The sequence below is a fragment of the Procambarus clarkii genome, chromosome 66 (genome assembly GCF_040958095.1).
Source record: "Procambarus clarkii isolate CNS0578487 chromosome 66, FALCON_Pclarkii_2.0, whole genome shotgun sequence".
Lineage (NCBI taxonomy): Eukaryota > Metazoa > Arthropoda > Malacostraca > Decapoda > Cambaridae > Procambarus > Procambarus clarkii.
In genome coordinates, this window is record NC_091215.1 from 29,922,190 (window position 1) to 29,946,766 (window position 24,577).

The 24,577-nt window shown below is 43.6% G+C and overlaps 2 protein-coding genes across 3 annotated transcripts; one reads left to right on the forward strand and one right to left on the reverse strand.

Annotated features, from left to right (window-relative positions):
- Window positions 1–230: 230 nt before the first annotated feature.
- On the reverse strand, window positions 231–11,922 carry LOC138355187 (uncharacterized). Its single transcript, XM_069310038.1, has 5 exons — window positions 11,733–11,922; window positions 1,577–1,802; window positions 1,331–1,420; window positions 1,154–1,207; window positions 231–1,032 (listed from the first exon to the last, which is right to left on the reverse strand). Exons 2-5 carry the CDS (start codon window positions 1,734–1,736, stop codon window positions 293–295), a joined length of 1,044 nt encoding a protein of 347 aa, XP_069166139.1. The 5' UTR covers window positions 1,737–1,802; window positions 11,733–11,922; the 3' UTR covers window positions 231–292.
- On the forward strand, window positions 8,195–23,778 carry LOC123769412 (opioid-binding protein/cell adhesion molecule homolog). Of its 2 annotated transcripts, XM_069310039.1 has the most exons (9): window positions 8,195–10,970; window positions 11,370–11,489; window positions 14,004–14,203; window positions 14,764–14,865; window positions 15,980–16,088; window positions 16,460–16,614; window positions 21,059–21,188; window positions 21,406–21,639; window positions 22,238–23,778. In XM_069310039.1, the coding sequence occupies exons 2-9, from the start codon at window positions 11,414–11,416 to the stop codon at window positions 22,252–22,254; spliced, it is 1,023 nt and encodes a 340-aa protein (XP_069166140.1). In that variant the 5' UTR covers window positions 8,195–10,970; window positions 11,370–11,413; the 3' UTR covers window positions 22,255–23,778. The 2 variants fall into 2 exon arrangements, with proteins under 2 accessions (XP_069166140.1, XP_045616478.2); XM_045760522.2 differs by lacking the exon at window positions 8,195–10,970 and having other exon boundaries at window positions 10,980–11,489.
- Window positions 23,779–24,577: the final 799 nt, after the last annotated feature.

Below are 24,577 nucleotides of genomic sequence, written 5' to 3' on the forward strand. Positions count from 1 at the left end.
TTCTGCTATTAGAATAACCAGCTATAATAACATGAGATGGTTCTCTGAATATATTTAGATGTTCCTCATGAATTATATCATAGGAACTGTCCATGATTAATGCTTCGTCAAGACTGCTAAAACTATGGAAATGTGGCGGTATTTATACAAACATTAGTCATTTACAGGTGTTTATTCACATAATATATGTACAGCTGCAGCATTAAAACTAATCATAGTTCTACAGTTAACAAAGTTCACAAACAAAAATAATATTAAACATCCTATTCACTTAGTATTAATAGTTCTAGTCTCACTTGCACCAGGGGCGGAATACAGGGAAGAGTCTCTGTGGTTGATCCACTTCACCATTCTCCATAAACACTTCTTCTATCCCTCCTATCTCCTCCTCTCCCACTTCTATATCCATATCATCATCATCATTGTTATTGGGGATATCTGGATGTCCATACGCTTGGGACTGTGTGGGGCTTAGATTGTAGCATTTATCATCAAATGCTGACAAACCTCTGCATGTACAGATCATTCCTTGTACATTACGTATAGATCTCGACACAAACCTGATTGAAGTGTTTGTTTCAAGAGTGTGCTCAAACGAGTCATGCGAGAGTTTCTCTTGTAGGTGGTAGGGTACACCCTTACGCTTACAAGTGTGTTCACCATCTTGAGTGGTGAAAGAGAATGTTTTAGGTCTGAGAGCGATTAATTGATTAATATTCTTAGACACTATTTCTGACTTGGGCAATCCTAATTCACCTTCACGCGCGCTCTCGCTGCTCCTGCTGGCGACGGTAGAGCTGGTAATACATCCACTGCTGATGGTAGATTGAGGTAAAGGACTGGGAGAGGAATGGGGACTTGAGTGGGGGTTAGAACGCTCCCCTCCCGCCGCGCGAGCTGGGGGCTGCGAGTCGTCTGAGGGCGATGTCTGCTCCGCTAGGCTGTCACTGCTGTCGCAGCTGTTGTCCGTGTCTGTCTCACTGTCACTCGCATCGCTGCTGGATACCAAGTCTACGCACACTGGTGTGGAATCTGTAAAAAAGAAAACCATTATCTCTAAAAAGAAAGAATGAAAACATATATATAGGAACAGTCTGGTGGGAATTAATATGCTTAGGAAATAGACTGAAATAAGTCAGTATTATTAACTTACTTATGTCTCGGTGTGAGGGCTGAGCGCCGCGACGATTGCCGGAAGAATTGTAACCTGAAATGTAAACAATGATATTCAGCATGGGTGTATGGGGGGGAAATATTATTATGCAGGTGTTTGCTTGCAAGTGTTTGATGAAAATGTAATAGAGGTAAGAGAAGTATATATTGAACTTACGTCCATTCGTTGCATGATTCCGGCGCTGACCACGTCGAGGGTTTGAGGGTGGTGCCCGTGCACAGAATGGACACTTCACCGTTTTGTAAACTGAAATTGAAAAAGAAACATATTTAAGTGTGTGGAATATAATAGACTGGGTAAGCATATATTCTCACACTATAAGAGAGAATAGTTTACACATTATATTTCACCTGTGGGTTGGAATAAATGAACTATGGAATAATAAATAAGAATATTACTCACAGTTATCGCAAAAGATCTTCTGACATCGCTTACACTTGATGTCGTAATGACCTAGGAGAGGCTTTGCGCAGCTCTCACATTTTAGACGGCAGAGTTGATTTGGTGACGGTTTATACAGTGTATTACACTTCATGCAAGCTGTTAAAGTTCGTCTTTCCATAACGTCGCGCGCGGTGTGGTGAGATGAGTGAGGGAAGAATGCTCGCGCTGAACTAACCTCGCGTTCCTGGGAGGAGGAAACGATCCCGGTCAAGTGATGGATTACTGACAGATGCGGCTCACTCCTGACAGTAACACCGCCAGCTACTTAAAAGTAAATGGCAGTGGTGGGACAACCCTGCCGGGGTGAACAGATCCCGGACTCCCCCTGTAGACTCTAAAAAGCTTAAAGTTGATGGGCGCGCGACACCCGCACTGGTTCGTGTGTTACTAATACCGCCGTAATAGGATATTTGCTCGCGACATAAGGTTTAAGTTCTGCGTTCTGTGTTGTTGACGCCCTCCCCCTCCCTCCTTCCCCTTAAGGAGGGTAGATGGGGCAGCATAACCTTTCAGACACATGACTCGCCCTCCGTTATGTGGCGACCGTCACAGTGGGGGAGCCGCCCAGGGCGCCCAGGAACGGGAGACATGGAGGGGAGCGGTGGGCTGGACATTAGGCTCTCCCATACTCATATGAGAGCCTAATGTTCTCATTCACTGCAGTTGTGCCTAGACCTTGAAAAAGGTGATCCAGCCATGTGGTGCGTATGTCCCGCCACTTCTTAACACTCTGGATATTGGAGACCCACTCCACAGGCAGAGAATTGGTCAAATATATAGACTTCACTACATAACACAGACACCGGGAAGGAGAGACCCGCGCTAATAGTCGAAGCTTCCGCCAGCTCCACTTCCTTCCCCCTCTCTCCCTTCCCGCCTTCACGTCCCCTATCCCCTAACCACACATCTTAAAAGCTCGGTCTCCTACCCGGTTAGGGGTAGGGGGGGGAGGGTGCCCCTCCTCTAGACCTCCTCAACATATCCTACATACTTTTATTTAACTATATATCTACACACACACACACACACACACACACACACACACACACACACACACACACACACACACACACACACACACACCTGGGGGGGGGGCCTCGTAGCCTGGTGGATAGCGCGCAGGACTCGTAATTCTGTGGCGCGGGTTCGATTCCCGCACGAGGCAGAAACAAATGGGCAAAGTTTCTTTCACCCTAAGTGCCCCTGTTACCTAGCAGTAAATAGGTACCTGGGAGTTAGTCAGCTGTCACAGGCTGCTTCCTGGTGTGTGTGTGTGTGTGTGTGGGGTGGGAAAAAAAAGTAGTTAGTAAACAGTTGATTGACAGTTGAGAGGCGGGCCGAAAGAGCAAAGCTCAACCCCCGCAAAAACACACACACACACACACACACACACACGATTAACTCTACGGCACATATTCATACATATTCACCTACTACTATTGATCTCCTGTTTAGATCTCCTCACTTAGTTCTTCTAGCTGTTACCGCCTTTTACCCTACATGACCCACAACGCCCCCCACATGCCGCTGCCCGCCCCACACCATGTGTGAGCACCCCCTCTCCTCCTCCCTCTCTCACACTATCACCTTGTTGATGTATACCTCTCCTATTACTTATCCCACCCTCCCCCTCTTACCCCCTACTCACACATTTTACCCTACATGACCCACAATATCCCCGCTGACGACGACGACCGTTACAATCTACGGACACCACACACACACTTTTTGACTATGACCGAGCTCGATCCCCGAGAGTCTCCTCGGCTTTGAGACAGTCGTAGTCATAATTTACACTACAGTACTGTTTCTAGCCAAAAATGATACTGCTTACTGCAATTGTGCTTACAGTTAAGCTACTATCATCACCATGGTATGGACAGTGTTAGACAGTGCCAACAAGCGCCATAGAAGAGCAATGCTAGAGCAGTGCCAGTCCTGGGCATGAAGCCTTGGACTTCTTTATGATAGACTGCAACTCGAGGGAATGTTTATCAGTAAATACAATCAACAAAACCTTTTAGCTGCTCGCGGACTTACCTCCAGAACCGACATTTAGTGAAGAGACGGAGAAAACTGTAGGTTCACCATCGTAACTTAGACGCTGGGAGGATCTTAGTGAATAAAATACATATTTTGAGATATTTGAGATATATACAAGAGTTGTTACTTGTACAGCCACTAGTACGCGTAGCGGTTCGGGCAGGTCCCTGGAATATACGATCCCCGCCGCGAAGAAGTGTTGTTACAACCAAGTAAACATTTTACTGTTGAGTTAAACTGAGGCTACAGTTAAGGATTTGCGCACAGTAAATCCTCCCCGGCCAGGATACAAACCCATGACAAAGCGCTCGCGGAACGCCAGGCGAGTATCTTACCACTACACCACGGTGACTGTATGGTCGTATGATATGATATGCAATGGAAAAGGAGAAGACAGAAAAATCAGGAAAATGCGATGGAGGACGCAGAAGAGGGAGGAGCAGAGTAACGGATAAATAATGATTATGAACTGACAGTGTTGTTTAAAATTTGATTTCACCTAATTACCTGGGGCCAGATTCACGAAGCAGTTACGCCAGCACTTACGATCCTGTTCACCTTTTCTCAATCTTTGGCGGCTTTGTTTACAACTTTTAAACAGTTAATGAGCTCCGAAGCACCAGGAGGCTGTTTATAACAAAAACAACAGTTGATTGGGAAGTTTTCATGCTTGTAAACTGTTTAATAAATGCAACCAGAGACGTCAAAGATTGAGGAAAGATGTACACGTTCGTAAGTGCTTCGTGAATCTGGGTCCTGAAATATAAGAATCTCGTAGCCGGTTCGCGGTATAATCTAAATGGCCCACATATTAATAGATTCATATCTTCATAACCCAACCGACATATTGGAAACGGAAGAGACGAAGTTTCCTATCCCGTACGGATGGAGGGAGTTATGAGGAGAAAGCGCCAAGCCATTATAACTATATAGCACTTGGAAGGGGGTCAGGATTTGGGATGGGACGAGGAAGGAAGGAATGGTGCCCAACTACTGGGACGGTCGGTGATTGAACGCCGACCTGCAGGAAGCGAGACCGTCGCTCTACCGTCCACCTCAAGTGGATGGACCCGATACGAATGGAAACGTCGCCATTTTCATTTATTTTTATATCTGTGGGGAGCGAGGCTTTAATGTTAGGAAGGTTGTGGCTTGTTCTCTTCATATGTTGTGGATGTTGTGGCTTGTTCTCTTCATAAACCGTTATACTTCACGTAATCTTCCCTGTTGAACCCATGAATGAGACGGCTCGTATATAGACACTTCCCGTCCGTTCCCCATGACCATAGACAGGCAGGGAGGGTAGAGGGGGGAAATGGAGGGACAGGAAAAAGCAATTGAAATGGGGGGGGGGGGAATTGTAAATGTGGGAGAAAGATAAGAAATACAGAGGAAGGAGGGAGAAAGATAAGAAATACAGAGGAAGGACATTTACAAAAAACAAAAGGTTGATATATAACAAGTCAGATATTGTCCCAATCCATGAACACTACATCACTGTTTGCTTACCCGACTGCAGTGTGTGTGTGTGTGTGTGTGTGTTCACCTAGTTATATTCACCTAGTTGTGCTTGTGTGGGGTTGAGTTTTGCTCTTTCGGCCCGCCTCTCAACTGTCAAGTATGTCAATCATGTGTGTGTCTCTGTCTCTGTCTCTCTCTGTCTCTCTCTGTCTGTCTGTCTGTCTCTCTCTCTCTCTCTCTCTCTCTCTCTCTCTCTCTCTCTCTCTCTCTCTCTCTCTCTCTCTCTCTCTCTCTCTCTCTCTCTCTCAAGTGGGCACGAGACTTGGAAAGTGAGGTTCATCAGCACAAACGCCAACCAGAAAAAAAGAATTGTTTTGAAATTTTTGGAACATTTTAGAGGTGTGGAAGATGGAGAGAATGAGGTGAGTGCGCAGGCTCCACATGGAGAAGGAAGTCTGGCGGCAGTGTCAGTCAAGAGGTGGTGGGGTGTGGGTGTCTCTCTTGCTCTCTCTCTCTTTTTCTCTCTCTCTCCACTCTCGCGTTTCAGCCTGCAAAACACTATATCCTAAATTTTGATTCTTAAAGTATTCTTAAAATTATCGGCATGACAACATTTTATATATACATGTATATAAAGTTTGGCTAATTCAAAGAATTAGCGTAATATATATATATATATATATATATATATATATATATATATATATATATATATATATATATATATATATATATATATATTACGATATACATTCAAATCTTTATCACTAACAATATCGGCAATTTCTGAAGTATTATTTCACAAACACAATATGCGTGCAACGGGGCCTCGTGGCTGAGTGGACAGCGTTCGGGGTGGTCGTAGTGTATTTGGACCCGGGTTCGATTCCCGGCGGAGGCGGAAACACATGGGCGCAGGCTTTCTTTCACCCTGATGTAGCTATTCACCTAGCAGTAAATAGGTACCTGGGAGTTAGACAGCTGCTACGGGCTACTTCCTGGGAATGTGTGTGCGTGTGTTAGAGAGAAATATATGTACAGTAGTACATATAATAGTGGAAAAAAATAGATTGGTTAGAAAGGCGGGGCCCAGGAGCTAAATAGCTCGATTCTGCAGACACGAATAGTAAATACACGAGTGTAAATTTTGCCAACCCATAATGCAATGTTTACAAGTGCACAATCAGAATGTATAAAACCATATTCTGCGACATCCACAGATATACATAGAAAACTTAAGAATAATTTCTTATAGTTGAAAAGTGTTACATTCTGACATTGGTTCATAATATGATGTGTACAGTGTATAACAGTGTATACAATATACAATGTATACAATGTATACAATGTATACAATGTAACAATACAGTGTATAACATCTCTGCGCTCTTAGCTTTACCAAAAAAATATATTTCATATGGGTGAACAATGCCTGATTTCGGGGGGAAGAAATAGTACAGTGAAAATTGTTTTTTTTTATCAGTGAACAGTGCTACACCTCAATGAAATAGTGGACTCCTAATGAACATTGACCATGTCAGTGAACAGTGACACACCTCTGTGGGTCTATTAAGAGTCTCCCAATGGAATTTACTGAAGTGTCACGCGTAGATTGTTGAAAATAAAATAAATGAATATTCACTAGTAAAAGAAGGGAACATGTGATATATCGGTGATCAATGAGCCTACAGTGAACGGTGTAAGATATCGGTGATCAACGAGCCTACAGTGAACAGTGTAAGATATCGGTGATCAGCGAGCCTACAGTGAACGGTGTAAGATATCGGTGATCAACGAGCCTACAGTGAACGGTGTAAGATATTGGTGATCAACGAGCCTACAGTGAACGGTGTAAGATATTGGTTTTCAACGAGCCTACAGTGAACAGTGTAAGATATCGGTGATCAACGAGCACTACAGTGTAAGCGATCAACGAGCCTCAGTCAACAGTGAAAATTGTCTGTGATCTACGAGCCCAACATTGAACAGTGTTGAACGTCAGTGAGAACACTACCAATGAGCAGTGACTAGCTAAAGCAGCGAACAGTGGTCTATAAGAAATTAACTAGGAAAAGTTGGGTGATTGGTTAGGTATACAGTTTTTTCACTCTATCCTCCATATCCCAGCTTCTTATCCTTCTGTCCCAACAACCCTATCGAACCATATTGCTTCAGAGTGCTACTAAGCACTGACTAGCTGGAGAAGCCTATATGGAGAAGCCTATATGTAAAAGCCTAGCTGGAGAAGCCTAGCTGGAGAAGCCTAGCTGGAAAAGCCTATATGTAAAAGCCTAGCTGGAAAAGCCTATATGTAAAAGCCTAGCTGGAGAAGCCTAGCTGGAAAAGCCTATATGTAAAAGCCTAGCTGGAGAAGCCTAGCTGGAAAAGCCTATATGTAAAAGCCTAGCTGGAGAAGCCTAGCTGGAAAAGCCTAGCTGGAGAAGCCTAGCTGGAAAAGCCTATATGTAAAAGCCTAGCTGGAGAAGCCTAGCTGGAAAAGCCTATATGTAAAAGCCTAGCTGGAGAAGCCTAGCTGGAGAAGCCTAGCTGGAGAAGCCTAGCTGGAGAAGCCTAGCTGGAGAAGCCTATCTGGAGAAGCCTAGCTGGAAAAGCCTATATGTAAAAGCCTAGCTGGAGAAGCCTAGCTGGAAAAGCCTATATGTAAAAGCCTAGCTGGAGAAGCCTAGCTGGAAAAGCCTATATGTAAAAGCCTAGCTGGAGAAGCCTAGCTGGAAAAGCCTATATGTAAAAGCCTAGCTGGAGAAGCCTAGCTGGAGAAGCCTAGCTGGAGAAGCCTAGCTAGAGAAGAAACTGTATGTTGTTATATTTGTTGTTATCCTCAAGGCTAATGGTGAGTGGGGTAGGGGGAGGGGACATTCGACAAGCCGCTGGCTTCCTGTCCTCGCCGAGACCACTAGTGCTAGTGGCCTCCCCCTCAGGTAAATCCAGGTAAATTCGTGGAGGGGGGGGGGGGGGGGGGTTCACTGTGTCGAGTCTTTTATTTCATATTTTTGTATGATTACATTTTTTCTTCCTTCCATAATGCGGTTAATTTGTTCATTCTTCTTGTCCTTTTTTATTATTCTTAAAGACAGATTGGTAGATCTTACTCGAGTGATTGATGTCCCGACAGGTGTTTGTCTGTCACTACACGTTGTTTCACTGTCAGTTGCACGTGTTTCACTGTCAACATACGTGTTTGTTCTCGTGTCCCTGTCTTGTATCCTGGGTTCGATTCCTGGGCGGGAGAGAAATGGTTGTGCACGTTTCCTTTCTTTCACCTAGTACCTCTGTTCACCTAGCAGTAAACAGGTGTCCCCGGGAGTTAAGCAACAGTCGTGGGGTTTGCTGCCTGGTAAGGGTCAGTAGTTCGACAAATATGGAACATTATCTAACACAGTGCACAGTTACATCCCTAATAAGATTTTTAACTTAGACTCAACAGAACAGAAGAAGTTGTTAAACACATATGGCAAAATCTTACTGAAGCGACCATACGAGTCATAAATACTCATACTCCGCCTAAGTAAAACAGAAACAAGCAACACTTAGTGGGCCAGCCATCAGAGGCTTTGGGCCCGCACAGGAATTTCCCTGAAAAAAAACGTAGTTCGACCTTAGGACGTAAATATATATATTAACACAAAACAACAATTTCAATTCCGCCAACTACAAAAAACCTCAAAATCCACCAACCCCCAAAATTCAATTCCATATAAAATAAGAAAATCCGCCAACAAAATTCCAAATCCGCCAACAAAATTCCAAATCCGCCAACAAAATTCCAAATCCGCCAACAAAATTCCAAATCCGCCAACAAAATTCCAAATCCGCCAACAAAATTCCAAATCCGCCAACAAAATTCTCCCTCTACGAGCCACTAGGAACATCATACGCGCGCAGCCTAGCTCTCTCGTACCTCAAGGGGCCAGATTCACGAAGCAGTACGTACGCAAGTACTTACGAACTTGTACATCTTTTCTCAATCTTTGGCCGCTTTGTTTACAATAATTAAACAGTTAATGAGCTCCGAAGCACCAGGAGGCTGTTTATAACAATAACAACAGTTGATCGGGAAGTTTTCTTGCTTGTAAACTGTTTAATAAATGTAACCAAAGCCGTCAAAGATTGAGGAAAGATGTACACGCTCGTAAGTACTTGCGTAACTGCTTCGTGAATCTCGCCCTTCAAGTTTCCATCCTCAAAATATATATTACCTTTCATCACAGAGAATGTGTAGACTTGGTAAACACACTTTTTGCCTTTTTACAAATTTTAATTTTAAATTTCGACGCTGTGTACGTAATTAATATAGCTTTGGGCGACCTAAGTTCATTATGGACAATTTGCGTTTTAAGTTGACGGCAGCTGTAGTGTTTTAAGTTGACGGCTGGTGTAGTGTATCAAGTTGACGGCAGCTGTAGTGTATCAAGTTGACGGCTGGTGTAGTGTTTTAAGTTGACGGCAGCTGTAGTGTTTTAAGTTGACGGCAGCTGTAGTGTTTTAAGTTGACGGCTGGTGTAGTGTATCAAGTTGACGGCAGCTGTAGTGTATCAAGTTGACGGCTGGTGTAGTGTATCAAGTTGACGGCAGATGTAGTGTTTTAAGTTGACGGCAGCTGTAGTGTTTTAAGTTGACGGCAGCTGTAGTGTTTTAAGTTGACGGCAGCTGTAGTGTTTTAAGTTGACGGCAGCTGTAGTGTTTTAAGTTGACGGCTGGTGTAGTGTATCAAGTTGACGGCTGGTGTAGTGTATCAAGTTGACGGCTGGTGTAGTGTATCAAGTTGACGGCTGGTATAGTGTATCAAGTTGACGGCTGGTGTAGTGTATCAAGTTGACGGCTGGTGTAGTGTATCAAGTTGACGGCTGGTGTAGTGTATCAAGTTGACGGCTGGTGTAGTGTATCAAGTTGACGGCAGCTGTAGTGTATAAAGTTGACGGCTGGTGTAGTGTATCAAGTTGACGGCTGGTGTAGTGTATCAAGTTGACGGCTGGTGTAGTGTATCAAGTTGACGGCTGGTGTAGTGTATCAAGTTGACGGCTGGTGTAGTGTATCAAGTTGACGGCTGGTGTAGTGTATCAAGTTGACAGCAGCTATACAGAAGTATGTGTTCAGAGTATAACTTCACATAGGGGGTATATGCGTTCGAATTTGCGCATAAATTAATGCGTGCGCACTCAATAGGTTTACAGGGAATAGCCTCCAGCTCCAGGCCTTCAACTACCTCCCTACCTTGTGTAGTTTCCGGGGATCAACAGCCCCGCGGCCCGGTTGGTCGTCATGTCTGTTGGACCCGGCTGCTCATACACATCCTGACGTATGAATCACAGCCTGGTTGATCAGGTGCTCTTTGGATTCTCTTAACTCAGTAATCGAATATTAGGATGCGTCATAAATCTGTTGACCGAACAATCTGTTTATGTCGGCTTTTTGTTCCTGTTGTCGGGAGGGGGGGGGGAGGGATAGGAAGCATGTTAGGCTTATTCAGAACCTTCTCAGACTACCTATTGATCGTGGTGCATGCCACAACAGATGTCTAACTCCCAGGTACATAGTTACTGCTAGGTGAACAGAGGCATCACGTGAAAGAAAACGTTACCTAAATCTCTCTGTCCTGCAGGAATCGAACCTGGAACCTCTCGGTTGCGTACCGACTGCGCTGACCATTGAGCTACAGGAGCCTGTTAATGAAATACCTTCTATATCCTAATAGTGGGGTCATGTGGCGCAGTAGTCTACGTCCGTGACTTGCAATAGAGAATACCGGGTTCGATCCCTGAGGTGGGGGGACCCCGGTAAACTCAAGTACACCCTTCCTGTCTTTGACGACGGGAATTAGAGTAACAAGGTCAGTAGACTATACAAGTTCCAGTATTCTTATGTCTATTTTAAAGCTGCACTTAGGTTATGTGTGAAGTATATGACACCTTTGTAACTTACAGTGGTCGTGTGTATGCTCCCAGGGTGTAGTAGCTCCCAGGAGTGTAGTAAGGTATTGGGGTAAACAAATCCACAAGGGCCGTGACGAGGGTTCGAACCTATGTTCGAGAGCATCCCAGACGCTGCCCTAATCGACTGCTTAATCGCCACGGCCCTTGTGGATTTGTTCATTTGATGCATCACGCTATTGTGATTTCTGTGTGTAAGGTATTGGGTTTAACACTCCTTCAGCAGGTAGAGTAGCTCTGTTGGGGTGTGTGGAGTGACCTCCCTGTAGGTGACCTCCCTGTAGGTGACCTTCCTGCAGGTGACGTGGGGTTCGGCACTCATCCAGCAACCTCGTCAGGCCAGATGTCCAGATTCATCAGACTGTTACTGCTTCGCATCTTGCTGACGTGGAGCGAGGACCACTCTGCAGCGCTGCCAGGTGTGTTCTCCAGAACAATGGTGCTAATTTTGTCCAGTGCAACTTTAATCATTTGTACTACAGCTAGCATGCCGCCGCACCATTCCTACCACACTAATGGTACACCACACTCCCCCTCCCCACACCTTACCACACCATCGCCACCACACCCTACCATATCCCCACACACTTGTTTGCTGACTGAGGGCGCCATCTTTCCGAACTCATTTTGCAATTCGTCAAGTGTCAATTAATTATACACACCTTATATCGCTCTTTTAAAGTGTAGTGTTGATTATTTTCTAATATTCACAGCCATACTATGATCTACCGCATGTAGTTGTCACTAGGCCCGAGATATTACTATGTTCCCGCCAAAAGGGGATATAACTTATCCAGAAAGAAGAAAAAAATCAAGTTACAGCCTCGCTCCTTTGCCAGGTAAGTCCACTACGGGCTCACCATAGCCCGTGCTACTTGGAACTTTTTGTTCCGAGTAGCTGAATCTAAAACAACAATCAGAGGAAGAAGAAAAACACACCTGACGCAGCGAATTAGCATTCAATTAGGTCAATACGACCAATCAAAATCGTGATTTGCGCTAGAGGAAAGCTGACGTCACTTCAGGAGACGTGATGTGATTGGTTGCCGCTAAGGAACTTAGCAAGGGAGACGGGTCAAGGCCAGATTCACGAAAGCACTTACACAAGCACTTACGAACCTGTACATTTTTTCTCAATCTTTGGCGGCTTTATTTCCAATTATTAAACAGCTAATGAGCTCCGAAGCACCAGGAAGCTGTTTATAACAATAACAACAGTTGATTGGGAAGTTTTCATGCTTGTAAACTGTTTAATAATTGGAAACAAAGCCGCCAAAGATTGAGAAAAGATGTACAGGTTCGTAAGTGCTTTCGTTAATCTGGCCCCTGGTGCTTCGTGTCTGGGTCTGTAGCCTCATGCAGACTAAATAACTCTTTCCATCATTTTGGCTAATGATATTGCATTCACAGAATTATTCGCCTAAAATTAAATGTGAATTCGCTAAAGGAAATGCTAAATATCACATAAATACACAATATCACATAAAGAGACATTTAGCGAGAATAGCAGTATATGCAAATATGTACGCAAGAGGCGAAAAAAAACACTTCTCAAAGTTAGGTCCGCCTTTGTGAAGCTCTAACACGATATAAGACAAATTATTTACAGCTACGAAGATCAAAGGACAAAGTTTTACACCCTCCCCCACTAGAGGGTTCCAGGAGAAACACCATTCAGGCCTTCAAGGAGGAGCTTCAAGAAGTCTTTCATCTTGTACTTGTAAGCCTCTGTAGTGACCGTGAAGGTAAACTTCCTAGTTCAAGTACGTTTATTGAGAAAAGGAAGAAGTACATCTCAAAAGGATAGAGTAGCGTAGGCTATTTCCACCCTGAAACTTCCTAGTGGCCAGGGCCCAGATTCACGAAAGCACTTACGCAAGCACTTACGAACGTGTACATCTTTCCTCAATCTTTGACGGCTTTAGTTACATTTATTAAACAGTTTACAAGCATGAAAACTTGCCAATCAACTGTTGTTATTGTTATAAACAGCCTCCTGGTGCTTCGGAGCTCATTAACTGTTTAATAATTGTACACAAAGCCGCCAAAGATTGAGAAAAGATGTACAGGTTCGTAAGTGCTTGCTTAAGTACTTTCGTGAATCTGGTCCCAGGTGGGAAGACTAGAGGTACAGGGAGGCGACTCAAGACCCGCACTTGAGACTAAAACGAGCCGAAACCCACACATGATCTGCTCGGCAGACAAACACGAGGCAGCTTATGAAAACAAACACTAGAGACTAACCAAAAGCGGTTTTCAACATAAAACAGAAATTGCTGCAACGTATCTACTGTTGTGAACTTTAATCATTGTAATGAACGGAACTTATCAAGAATTGATCTTTGAACACCCGGCGTGGTAAAAAGATGAACTACAAGACAAAATCTAATTGAAATTAACTTGAATATAGTAATTGAGGAATCAACAATGGAGTCCTAGACTGCAGCAAGTTGAAGTGACTCTTGACGGACACTCTGTTTACCCCGCTTCTCGATGTAAAGTCAGTAAACTAAGTGTAAACACTGAGAGGTTATTCTAGTCCTAGACAATGCTCAGGCCTAAAGTATAATTGTGGTTGGTCAGTAAACAATTGTGGTGGGCCCAATAGCTCTCCCGTGGTTGGTACACTTTAGGTCCAACACCAAATGAGTTATCATACTCATGGTTGTGTATCCGAAGTGGATATTTATAAGTATACCTCTCAGTTTCAGTCAAGTGACAGTATAGTTCCAAATTACTTAAACAATTAATAATGGGAAACTTATAAACTGCTTCAGTTAGCTCAATTTAATTTGCCAAAATTTAAGTCTCCAAATATAATGATATTTGTATATATTATTGAAGCTTTATTTTTTTATTTTAAACTACGTAAAGAGCGATCATGTTTCCTCTAGTATGACTCCGTATCTCACCAGCTGTTGTTCTTTCTGTAGTGTTCCCAAGTCTCCTGCCGACGACAACAACGACGCCGACGACGAGGACGACGACGACGCCGCTGGGACCAACAGAGAAATTCACAGCGATTCAACCACTCGCTACGCTCTTCACCCAGCAGAACAACACTGATCTTAGATCCCAAGTGGGCACTACAGCTGTACTACACTGTCTTGCCCACCATGTAGGTGAAAACACGGTGCGTGTCTTGGTTTGCTGCTGGTGGCCTCAAGCCCTTGCTGTGCCCGAGCCACATGACTGTCATGGTTTTGAGTCTCGGCGTGACTAGTTTATTTAATGTGTATATTTTAAAGGGAGTGTTATGTTATAATGCAGTCTTTGGTACTGAAAGGGGAATTGACATTTTTATGATTGGTGAGACCTTCAACCGATATTTACTTGGTTGAAGGTTTCTTTTATGTAATGCTATATTAGAGGTGTGATAGAACGTCACCTGTCATGCTATATACATCATCCATGAATCTCATTAGCAGGCTTAGAGCAAAACATCACCAGATCCATTACAGGTTTTCTCAAAAGAAAATGCCTATAGTGGAACCAAAAAGATGTACTGTTTTTGAATTCTGAATATTACTTTAAGCAGCCGCTCATGTCTCATTTGATACCTCCCAAGCCAATTGTGATTCTGTCTCTTGAATAAACTTGCCTCAATTCCCTCATCCCTTTGTGTGTAGTTATACCTCAATAAACTTACTTGAATTTGAATTCTCTCACCTTAGTTGATCTGGCCTCCACCAGGTGTCGTGGATCAGAAGGCGTGACTACCACTTACTCACAGTGGGCACTCAGCTCTACAGCAGTGACGACAGGTTTCAGGTCCGCTTCGTTAAACAGGAGAATGTAAGTGATGACCATGTCTCATAATATCACTGTTTGGAAATGATAATCCTCTGCATCAAGATCTTCTTTGCTATGTATACAGTATATATATATATATATATATATATATATATATATATATATATATATATATATATATATATATATATATATATATATATATATATATATATATATATAGCAGAAACTGGCCGCTTATATATATAAGCAGCCAGTTTCCTGTTCCAGCACCCCAGTGTCGCAGTCCAGAGGGGGAATGCATGCATCTTGGGCACGCATCCAACCTCTGAGGATCTGGATGAGGTCTTCGAACAGTGATTGGTGTATGAATATACACACTAGCATATATATAACCGAATCACATATAAGTTGCTAACCACAATTAACGTTGGAAATAACAGTTCATTCACTTTGATCATCAGAGCCTCGAACACAGAACTACAAAAGAGGAAGCCCGGACCATTACACTTCTGGACACCCACAATAAGGAAGGATCCAAGAGACTTATAACTGGTATTCAACTGGGATTTTAGGCGTTTCCTGAGGGGCCGCTTGAGTGTAGAGGTCTTAGGTGACCCACGTCCAGGATTCCTTCCTTATTGTGGATGTCCAGTGGAGTAACGGCAAATGTTGACATAGGCAGTACAGGAGTTGGTATACTCACAGCAGGTATAATCGTTAGTGTGATATCAGGGGTATAACAGGTAGGGATCTTGAATGTGGTTGATATCATGATGATAGCAGATCTTGCCATACATCAGGCAGGTGTGGCCACAAGCATGGCAGATATTGCCGTGAGTGAGGAGGACGTGGGTTGAGTACCGAGGTCTTTCCTAAAAAAAATTCAGTTTGGTGCACTGCCATCAAGTTTTTACAAGCAGCCTAATTTGCATCTAATTGCCGCACTATTGATTGAATGCTTTGGTCTGAACAAATCCACAAGAGCCGTGACGAGGATTCGAATTTACGTCTGAGAGCATCCCAGACGCTGCCTTAATCAACTTGTGGATTTGTTCATTGATGCATCACGCTATTGTGATTTCTGTGTGTAGTGCTTTGGTCTGCCTTTATGAGTCTTGATATGGATTGCTGTAGACAATTCTACCTCCCACAGGACTGGCAGCTCCACATACGCTATGTTCAGGTCCGCGACGATGGAGTCTACGAATGCCAGGTGTCCTCACATCCTCCTGTCAGCCTTTTCTCTTCCCTTCACGTCTTGGGTAAGTGGGAGACCATCCTCAACCCTCCAGCCTTTGGGTAAATCCCTCCAGCCTTGGTTAAGTAAGACTTTGTGCACTCTCCATCCTTGGGGCAAAGTGGAACCCTCCTTCCTTTCCACCGTATCAGCGTCTTGCGGGGTAAGTAATTATCCCAGCCTATAATTGCTTTTTGGAAAATGCTTCTAGGATACACCAGTGAGGATATAGAAGATCCAGAAATATCTTGTATGAATCAATATACTGTAGGGTGCAATTCCTTAAGAGTTGCTCCTAATCCTAATAAATGGTTTAACGTTCATATGTTTCAGTTAATCGCAGGAAAACTATAAACTAAACTTGACTCCCCAACGCTCTCCCTTGTGTACCGACAGAGGCGACGGCGGAAATATTGGGGGGACCTGAGAAATATATGACGGTGGGAAGTTCCCTGAGACTTGTGTGTGTGCTTAGGGACCACACCCAGCCTCCCAGCTACGTCTTCTGGTACCACGACGACCGCATGATCAACTACCATGTTACCAGGGAGGTACGTCGTTGGGTATCTTGGTGTCTGGGGGGTACCTTGGACCACCAGATGGACCAACTACCATGCTACCAGGGAGGTACGTATGGAAGAAGGTATCTTGGTGTCTGGAGGGTACCTTGGACCACCAGATGGGCCAACTTCCATGCTACCAGGAATGTTAGCATGTGGAGCTCGCATTTAAACAGGTGGGTTGATTATGAGGAAGAACTACAACTACCGCACCATCAGTTAGAGCATTTAGGGGCAACCAAAGGTCGGGACCCGTTCCTCAGAATGGCCAGACGGTTCCAGTAATGGTCGTTTTGAAAGAAAGTTACTGTGACCGAGTCAGTCCTCGGTTCTTGCGTTAAATATTAGGGGGAAAAAATTAAAGGAAATATGCCATCGAAAACACCGGAAATCATTAATATTTAGTGTTAGTAAATTAAAACTAACTTCCAAGCAATAACAAAGGAATAATGAATATAACGAAACTAGGACAAATATAATAAGTTGAATACTTTAGTTCCTCCTTCAAGAAGACTTGCATTTGAAAATGGCTGTCAATGAGCCCTGATCTCTTCGGCTTGAGGACGTCTATCCCCGGAGGAGGAGAGCCTCTCCTCGGAGGCACTGGAGCGGATAGGCGTTTTGAACTTGAACAAATCCTTCAACCCCGGGCCGGGGAACAGGCCCTTGTTTATGGTAAAGGGTTTCCGTTTCACCCTTTTCTCGCTTATGAATTTCTCCGCCAGCTTGGTCCTTGTTTCTCTTCTCTTCTCCTCATCCTCGTAAAGCATCCCCAAAATAAGTCATTGTGGTCATTCGATCCCCAAAAGAGTCATCATTGCGGTTATTCGGCCCCCAAAAGAGTCATCATTGCGGTTATTCGGCCCCCAAAAGAGTCAACATTGCGGTTATTCGGCCCCCAAAAGAGTCATCATTGCGGTTATTCGGTCCCCAAAAGAGTCATCATTGCGGTTATTCGGCCCCCAAAAGAGTCATCATTGCGGTTATTCGGTCCCAAAAGTCATCATTGCGGTCATTCGCCCCCAAAAGCGCCCCCCAGAAAAAGTCATCATTGCAGTCATTCCCACCCGCACCGCTAGTGGGAACGACTGCTAGAGTCTTGTCCACCATAGACACCATCTACATCTTCACCTTACCTGTGGTCCCCTCGACGTCACATTAATCCTTTTCTAGTTTTTAAAATAAAAAAAACGCGACCTCGGATCTTCAGAGCGTCTGGAATTTCTTTAAAATGGACCGTCAGTCCTATTATCTGTCGTGCCTGGAAAAAAGGATCGGCTTTCCTGGTCACAGTCCTTATAGTGGACCCGGGATAGAATAGTCCACAGTCCTCAAAGTGGTCCAGGAATTCGGTCCTTCTGGAACTCGGTCCGGTCCACCTTTGGGGATACCATATACGTAATGACCAGGCGATATAGCAAATTAGTAACAAAGAAAGATAACTGATCTTCAGAAAAGATATCTTTGTACTGCCTACAAGTGTCTTCCTCTTCTCTAATACAAAAAAATCTAAGAATAAATGAATACATTCATGATACACGTATCAATCCAAATAAAATCAGATGCGTTGTGCTACATAATCCCGCCTGAGAGCAAAGAGTTGCTTGGTGAAAGCATTTCTTTAAATCCAGACGGCTTAGTGGCACCCGGGAGGAAGACCTCGCTTGCTGTGGGGCGCTGGTGACCTCTTCCTTCACCCGCACACTTTAATGCCCTCCCTGGCACACTAAAATATTTTTTAGATAGTTTTTTCTTAAAAAAATCTTAAAGTCCCCTCCCTTTCTCTCTCTCTCTCTCTCTCTCTCTCTCTCTCTCTCTCTCTCTCTCTCTCTCTCTCTCTCTCTCTCTCTCTCTCTCTCTCTGTCTCTGTCTCTCTGTCTCTCTCTCTCTCTCTCTCTCTCTCTCTCTCTCTCTCTCTCTCTCTCTCTCTCTCTCTCTCTCTCTCTCTCTGTCTCTCTGTCTCTCTCTCTCTCTCTCTGTGTCTGTCTCTCTCTCTCTCTCTCTCTCTCTCTCTCTCTCTCTCTCTCTCTCTCTCTCTCTCTCTCTCTCTCTCTCTCTCTCTCTCTCTCTCTCTCTGTCTCTGTCTCTGTCTCTCTGTCTCTCTCTCTCTCTCTCTCTCTCTCTGTCTCTCTCTCTCTCTCTCTCTCTCTGTCTCTCTCTCTCTCTCTCTCCGGTGAGCTGACTTTACAGCCAGAGTGAATCAGGACTTGAGCTGAGTCATATAGCATGGAATCGAAAGGTGCATAGAGGACCTGGGTCACGCCATGCAAGAGAATCGTGCATAGTCAAGATACAAGCAAACTTGTGCTTCATATAATGTTTTGCAACTACTGCTGGCAAGCACATGCCTCTTAAATTTTGATTGAAGAGCAATAATTCATCCGCCAGAACATCGACATCATTACTGAACACTATATATCCACAACTCATTCATAAAACTGTCTTAGTGGCACTATCTTGCTGCCAGTTATTATTGTTGTTTGAGATGTTTAACTACACCACGGAGACTGTTTAACAGTCTCCGTGGTGTAGTGGTAAGACACTCGCCTGGCGTTCCGCGAGCGCTATGTCATGGGTTCGTATCCTGGCCGGGGAGGATTTACTGGGCGCAATTCCTTAACTGTAGCCTCTGTTTAACGCAACAGTAAAATGTGTACTTGGATGAAAAAACGATTCTTCGCGGCGGGGATCGTATTCCAGGGACCATAGGATTAAAGACTTGCCCGAAGCGCTACGCGTACTAGTGGCTGTACAAGAATGTGACAACTCTTGTATATATCTCAAAAAAAAAAAAGATTTAACTCATCATCTCATATCTCAGGCGGATATTGTTGTTATCTATTTATTAATGAACCTTGAAGCAGTTGGCATTTCCCCATTTGTATAAATAAATACTGGTGGGGAGCCACTAATGTGGGTATCAAGAGGTGTAGAATAGCATTAAAGTGGAAATTTCACAATAAGTGGCTATAAGTACACTAATGTACAGTTCCTTGGCATCAGTTGTGTGGCTCTTAGACCGGCAACCAGGAGGCCTGGTCGACGACCGGGCCGCGGGGACGCTAAGCCCCGGAAGCACCTCAAGGTAACCTCAAGGTATCCATTAGGAATTACCCTTAGATTTCCACTATCAAGTGTTGTGTCACTTGTTTGCTGTAACAGTGTTTTTAGATGTTGTTGTTGTATAAGATTCGCTACCTGGAACACAAAGTTCCAGGTAGCACGGGGAACCCGTTCTCGCAAATTTAATAATTCAATATTGACTTATTAAATATGTGCATAGGTGACATACTTAACATAATAGATACCCTTAAAAAGATTCATAGAAAACACCGACCTTACCTAACCTTGTTAGTATCTTAAGATAAGCATCTTATAGCTTCGTAATTACAATTATTACCTAACCTATAATAGGTATAGGTTAAGTAATAATTGTAATTACGAAGCAATAAGATACTTATCTTAAGATACTAATAAGGTTAGGTAAGGTCGGTGTTTTCTATGAATCTTTTTAAGGGTATCTATTATGTTTAGTATATCACCTATGCACGTAGTTAATAAGTCAATATTGACTTTACGAATTTGCGAGAACGGGTTGAGCACGGGCTATGGCAAGCCCGTAAGTCTATATTTGTTTTTAAATGCCTATAGTGCTTAATTTTATTTTACCGTTGTTGGGGACAGCACGCCTGTATGTATGACTATCGAGGCCCCTCCTTAGGTCAACTAATAACCTTCCTCCACATAAACAATTCAAAACAATTGCCAAACTCCCGGGTACCTATGTACTGCTAGGTGTACAGAAGCATCAGGTGAAAGGAATCGTACACAACCGCTTCTATATCCTGCATGGAGGATTGTTATCCTCGTAATGCTTCTCTCTGCTACCATAAGCACCACCTTCGCTACTCTAACAACCTGAACATCCTGCTGATGTTGTAACCATTTCAGCTACCATAACTTCGTAGCTGGGGTTGAACTTCGGCTCATTGGTCCCGCCTCTCAACTGGTGTACAGGGGCCAGATTCACGAAAGCACTTCCGCAAGCACTTACGAACCTGTACAAATTTTCTCAATCTTTGACGGCTTTGGTTACATTTATTAAACAGTTTACAAGCATGAAAACTTCACATTCGACTGTTTTTATTGTTATAAACAGCCTCCTGGTGCTTCGGAACTCATTAACTGTTTAATAATTGTAAACAAAGCCGCCAAAGATTGAGAAAAAATGTACAGGTTCGTAAGTGTTTGCGTAAGTGCTTTCGTGAATCTGGCCCCAGGTTCCTGAGCCTACTGGGCTCTATCATATCTACATTTGAAACTGTGTATGGAGTCAGCCTCCACCACATCACTGTGTATGGAGTTAGCCTCCACCACATCACTGCCTAATGCTGTTTACTCTGACACTGAAAAAGTTCTTTCTTTGTGTTGACAGGTCCGCGTGGAGACCAGCGGGGGCCTGAGTGTGTTGTTTCTAGACAATGTGAGACCGACAGACTCCGGCAACTACACCTGCTCCCCGTCTAACACCCGTCCAGCGTTCATCTCCATACACGTCTTAAAGGGTCAGTGGACAGGAAAATATCCTGTCTTCACGGGTTATTCATGTCCGTGCCACCTCGTGGGTGGCTTAATCTTCATCAATCAATCAAGAAAAATATCCAGTGATGTCCATATGGTTGTCTGCGATATGAATGTGTGAGCTTCTATAACCTTGTATACTTGTGTATATGATCTGTAATTGTATTCTCTTGTTTAGCTGAATACGGCTTTCGTCCCCAGGAGGCGAGACTCCTGCGGCCATTCACTCGTCAGCAAACACGAGCTTCCCATCCCTGCTGGTTCTGCTGCTCCTGCTGGGGCTGCTCAGCCCGGGCCTCAGCCCGGGAGCTCTTCCAGGACCTAGTCTGCACGGTCCTCGGCCTGGGTGCTCTTCCTGGAGCTGGTTTACGAAGTCCTCCGTGCTGAGCCTCTTCGTGGGGCCGGTCAACGCGGCCGGCAGATCGCTATACAACAGTGAGTGTGCATAGGTGAAAATGTGTCTGGTCTGTATAGTTATTTTTCATATTGAGGCTTCTAGGTTCCTCCCCGTTTTGTGTATTACTCTACAGACCATCGTTCACCTGTCCTTCTATTCATGACCATGTCTTTGCTTTCATTTAATTCTATTAGCCATGAAACTGACATTAGCAAGTCTTCCAGGAGCATACTGCATTTATAACCCGCTCTGATTCCCGTAAACAACTTTACCAGGAGTGTACCTGGAGTGGGTTATGAGAGTTCCTCTACACCTCGAGCCCGGCCTGGGGAGCCGGGCTTGACTTTTTTTTGAGATATATACAAGACTTGTGATAACTTGGTCCAAAAGGCTGTTGCTTGGAGCAGTTCGTAGGCCCACACATCCTCTACACCAGATGTCTAGTACTCCCCTCAGGTCATTTACACTAAGAATGGTGCCAGAACTAGTGTAAATTTTGTGTGATTCCACTTTAATGATATTCCCCATTTACTCATACAATTCCAATTGATTTGTCAGGCAAGACCTCCCCACTCTTTACCCGTGTTGGCATTTCGTTACAAATGATTATCCTTCCATGTTTATCTGTCGTTCCAGGCTGCCACGACAAGTGACCGAGGTCTCGCTGTGACCGAAGGGAGGCGGGACGAGATCGGAGGTGGTGAGATCGACTCTGGACAGTCTCGTCTCCAGCTGGAACTCTGGTAGAGGGAAACTGTGTCGCCTCCAGCAGAAGTTCTCAAGTTATATGGCGAGCTTAGCTGCATACAGCCTCAATATTACTCCAAAAGTTGTGAATTTACCTGCGTGGCTCGCCATGGAGGAATATGAAGCGTACAACAGTTGATCTTGTAGTGTACGATGGCCACTATGGCGGCATACACTCATACCGTACACAAAATGGTTCGCCTATGGATTTATGAACTGTCTTAGGGGGTACACGAAGCCAGGTTCTGTCTTAGGGGAACATGAAGCCAGGTACTAACTTAAGGGTACATGAAACCAGGTACAGTCTTAGGGGTACACGAAGCCAGGTACTGTCTTAGGGGAACATGAAGCCAGGTACTAACTTAAGGGTACATGAAACCAGGTACAGTCTTAGGGGTACACGAAGCCAGGTACTGTCTTAGGGGAACATGAAGCCAGGTACTAACTTAAGGGTACATGAAACCAGGTACAGTCTTAGGGGTACACGAAGCCAGGTACTGTCTTAGGGGAACATGAAGCCAGGTACTAACTTAAGGGTACATGAAACCAGGTACAGTCTTAGGGGTACACGAAGCCAGGTACTGTCTTAGGGGAACATGAAGCCAGGTACTAACTTAAGGGTACATGAAACCAGGTACAGTCTTAGGGGTACACGAAGCCAGGTACTGTCTTAGGGGAACATGAAGCCAGGTACTGTCTTTAGTGTAAACAAAGCCAAATATGCTGCCTTTGGTACACACACACAGTCAGGTATACTGTTTATGATGTACACAGAGCCTGGCATTCTGTCTTTGAATGATACAAAACCAGGTACACTGGTGTATCCTGGCAAGTACACCAGAGGGTCACAAGTATACCAGAGCCTCAAAACTTCACCAGAAGGTCACAAAGTAAACCAGAGAGCCACAAGTAAACCAGAGGGTCACGAGTTAACTAGTCTCAAGTAAACTAGAGGGTCATAAAATATACCAGAGGGCCACAAAGTAAACCAGAGGGTCACAAGGTAAACCAGAGGGTCACAAGGTAAACCAGAGAGTCATAAAGTAAACCAGAGGGTCACAATGTAAACCATAGAATCACAAAATAAACCAGAGGGTCACAATGTAAACCATAGAATCACAAAATAAACTAGAGGGTCACAAGGTAAACCAGAGGGCCACAAAGTAAACCAGAGGGCCATAAAGTAAACCAGATGATCACAAGGTAAATCAGATGGTCACAAAGTAAACCAGATGGTCACAAGGTAAACCAGATGGTCACAAAGTAAACCAGATCATCACATGGTCTCCAGAGAAAGTTACTCTCAAATATATGTAACATAACTACCAGTATGTAAACAGTTGCTCAAGTGAAACAAAAAATAAAATAATAAATGTATAAATAAAAATTAAAAAATGCCTGTGAAATTATAGACTTTTTATTAAAAAATAAACATAAATAATAAAATGTATTAATTTTCTTACCGTTTGTTTAATAAGTAAATCAAAGAACGCCAATATTTTGTGCTTCTTATTTTGTATGTCTTAGGCTTTTTTTTAATGTTAGAAAATATATAGTGAGGCTGAAGCTTATCTTCAGAAAGCTGTACACCTGAAGACGCTGACAGGTGGAGCCTCCCAGACCTTATTTTCTTTTTCCAGGATGGTCATGGATGGGACCATCTTTCTTAAAGTAAATCTAACGTGAGACTTGGGATTAACTTATTTTGTTCTTGTCCTTAATTCGTGTGTTTTGGGAATTATCCTTTTCTGTCTATACACTCTTTAGGATAACTAAATTAAAAAAAACTATGTAATAAAACAAGAAATGGCAATAGCAATAGATAACATGGCAATGGCAATAGATAACATGGCAATGGCAATAGATAACATGGCAATGGCAATAGATAACATGGCAATGGCAATAGATAACATGGCAATGGCAATAGATAACATGGCAATGGCAATAGATAACATGGCAATGGCAATAGATAACATAATGCAATAGAACAGTAATCACAATATATAAAATAATGCAATATAACAGCAATGGCAATACAGTATATAAAAAATGCAATAGAATAGCAATGGCAATAGATAAAATAATGCAATAGGAGAGGAATGTCAATAGATCAAATACTGCAATAGAAGGGCAAGGGCAATAAATAAAATAATGCAATAGAAGAGAAAAGGCAATATATATATATATATATATATATTTATTTTTCAACAATTAATACATTTCTATTAG

Bases quoted from the DNA above. Each gene is read 5' to 3' on its own strand.
- LOC123769412 (XM_069310039.1), top strand. From the start codon at position 11,414: ATGTCCAGATTCATCAGACTGTTACTGCTTCGCATCTTGCTGACGTGG. The intron at 11,490-14,003 runs GTGTGTTCTCCA...TTCTTTCTGTAG, and splicing joins CCACTCTGCAGCGCTGCCAG to TGTTCCCAAGTCTCCTGCCG. The intron at 16,615-21,058 runs GTACGTCGTTGG...TTGTGTTGACAG, and splicing joins ACTACCATGTTACCAGGGAG to GTCCGCGTGGAGACCAGCGG.
- LOC138355187 (XM_069310038.1), bottom strand. From the start codon at position 1,736: ATGGAAAGACGAACTTTAACAGCTTGCATGAAGTGTAATACACTGTAT. The intron at 1,421-1,576 runs GTGAGTAATATT...TTTCAATTTCAG, and splicing joins GAAGATCTTTTGCGATAACT to TTTACAAAACGGTGAAGTGT. The intron at 1,208-1,330 runs GTAAGTTCAATA...TTTACATTTCAG, and splicing joins GAATCATGCAACGAATGGAC to GTTACAATTCTTCCGGCAAT.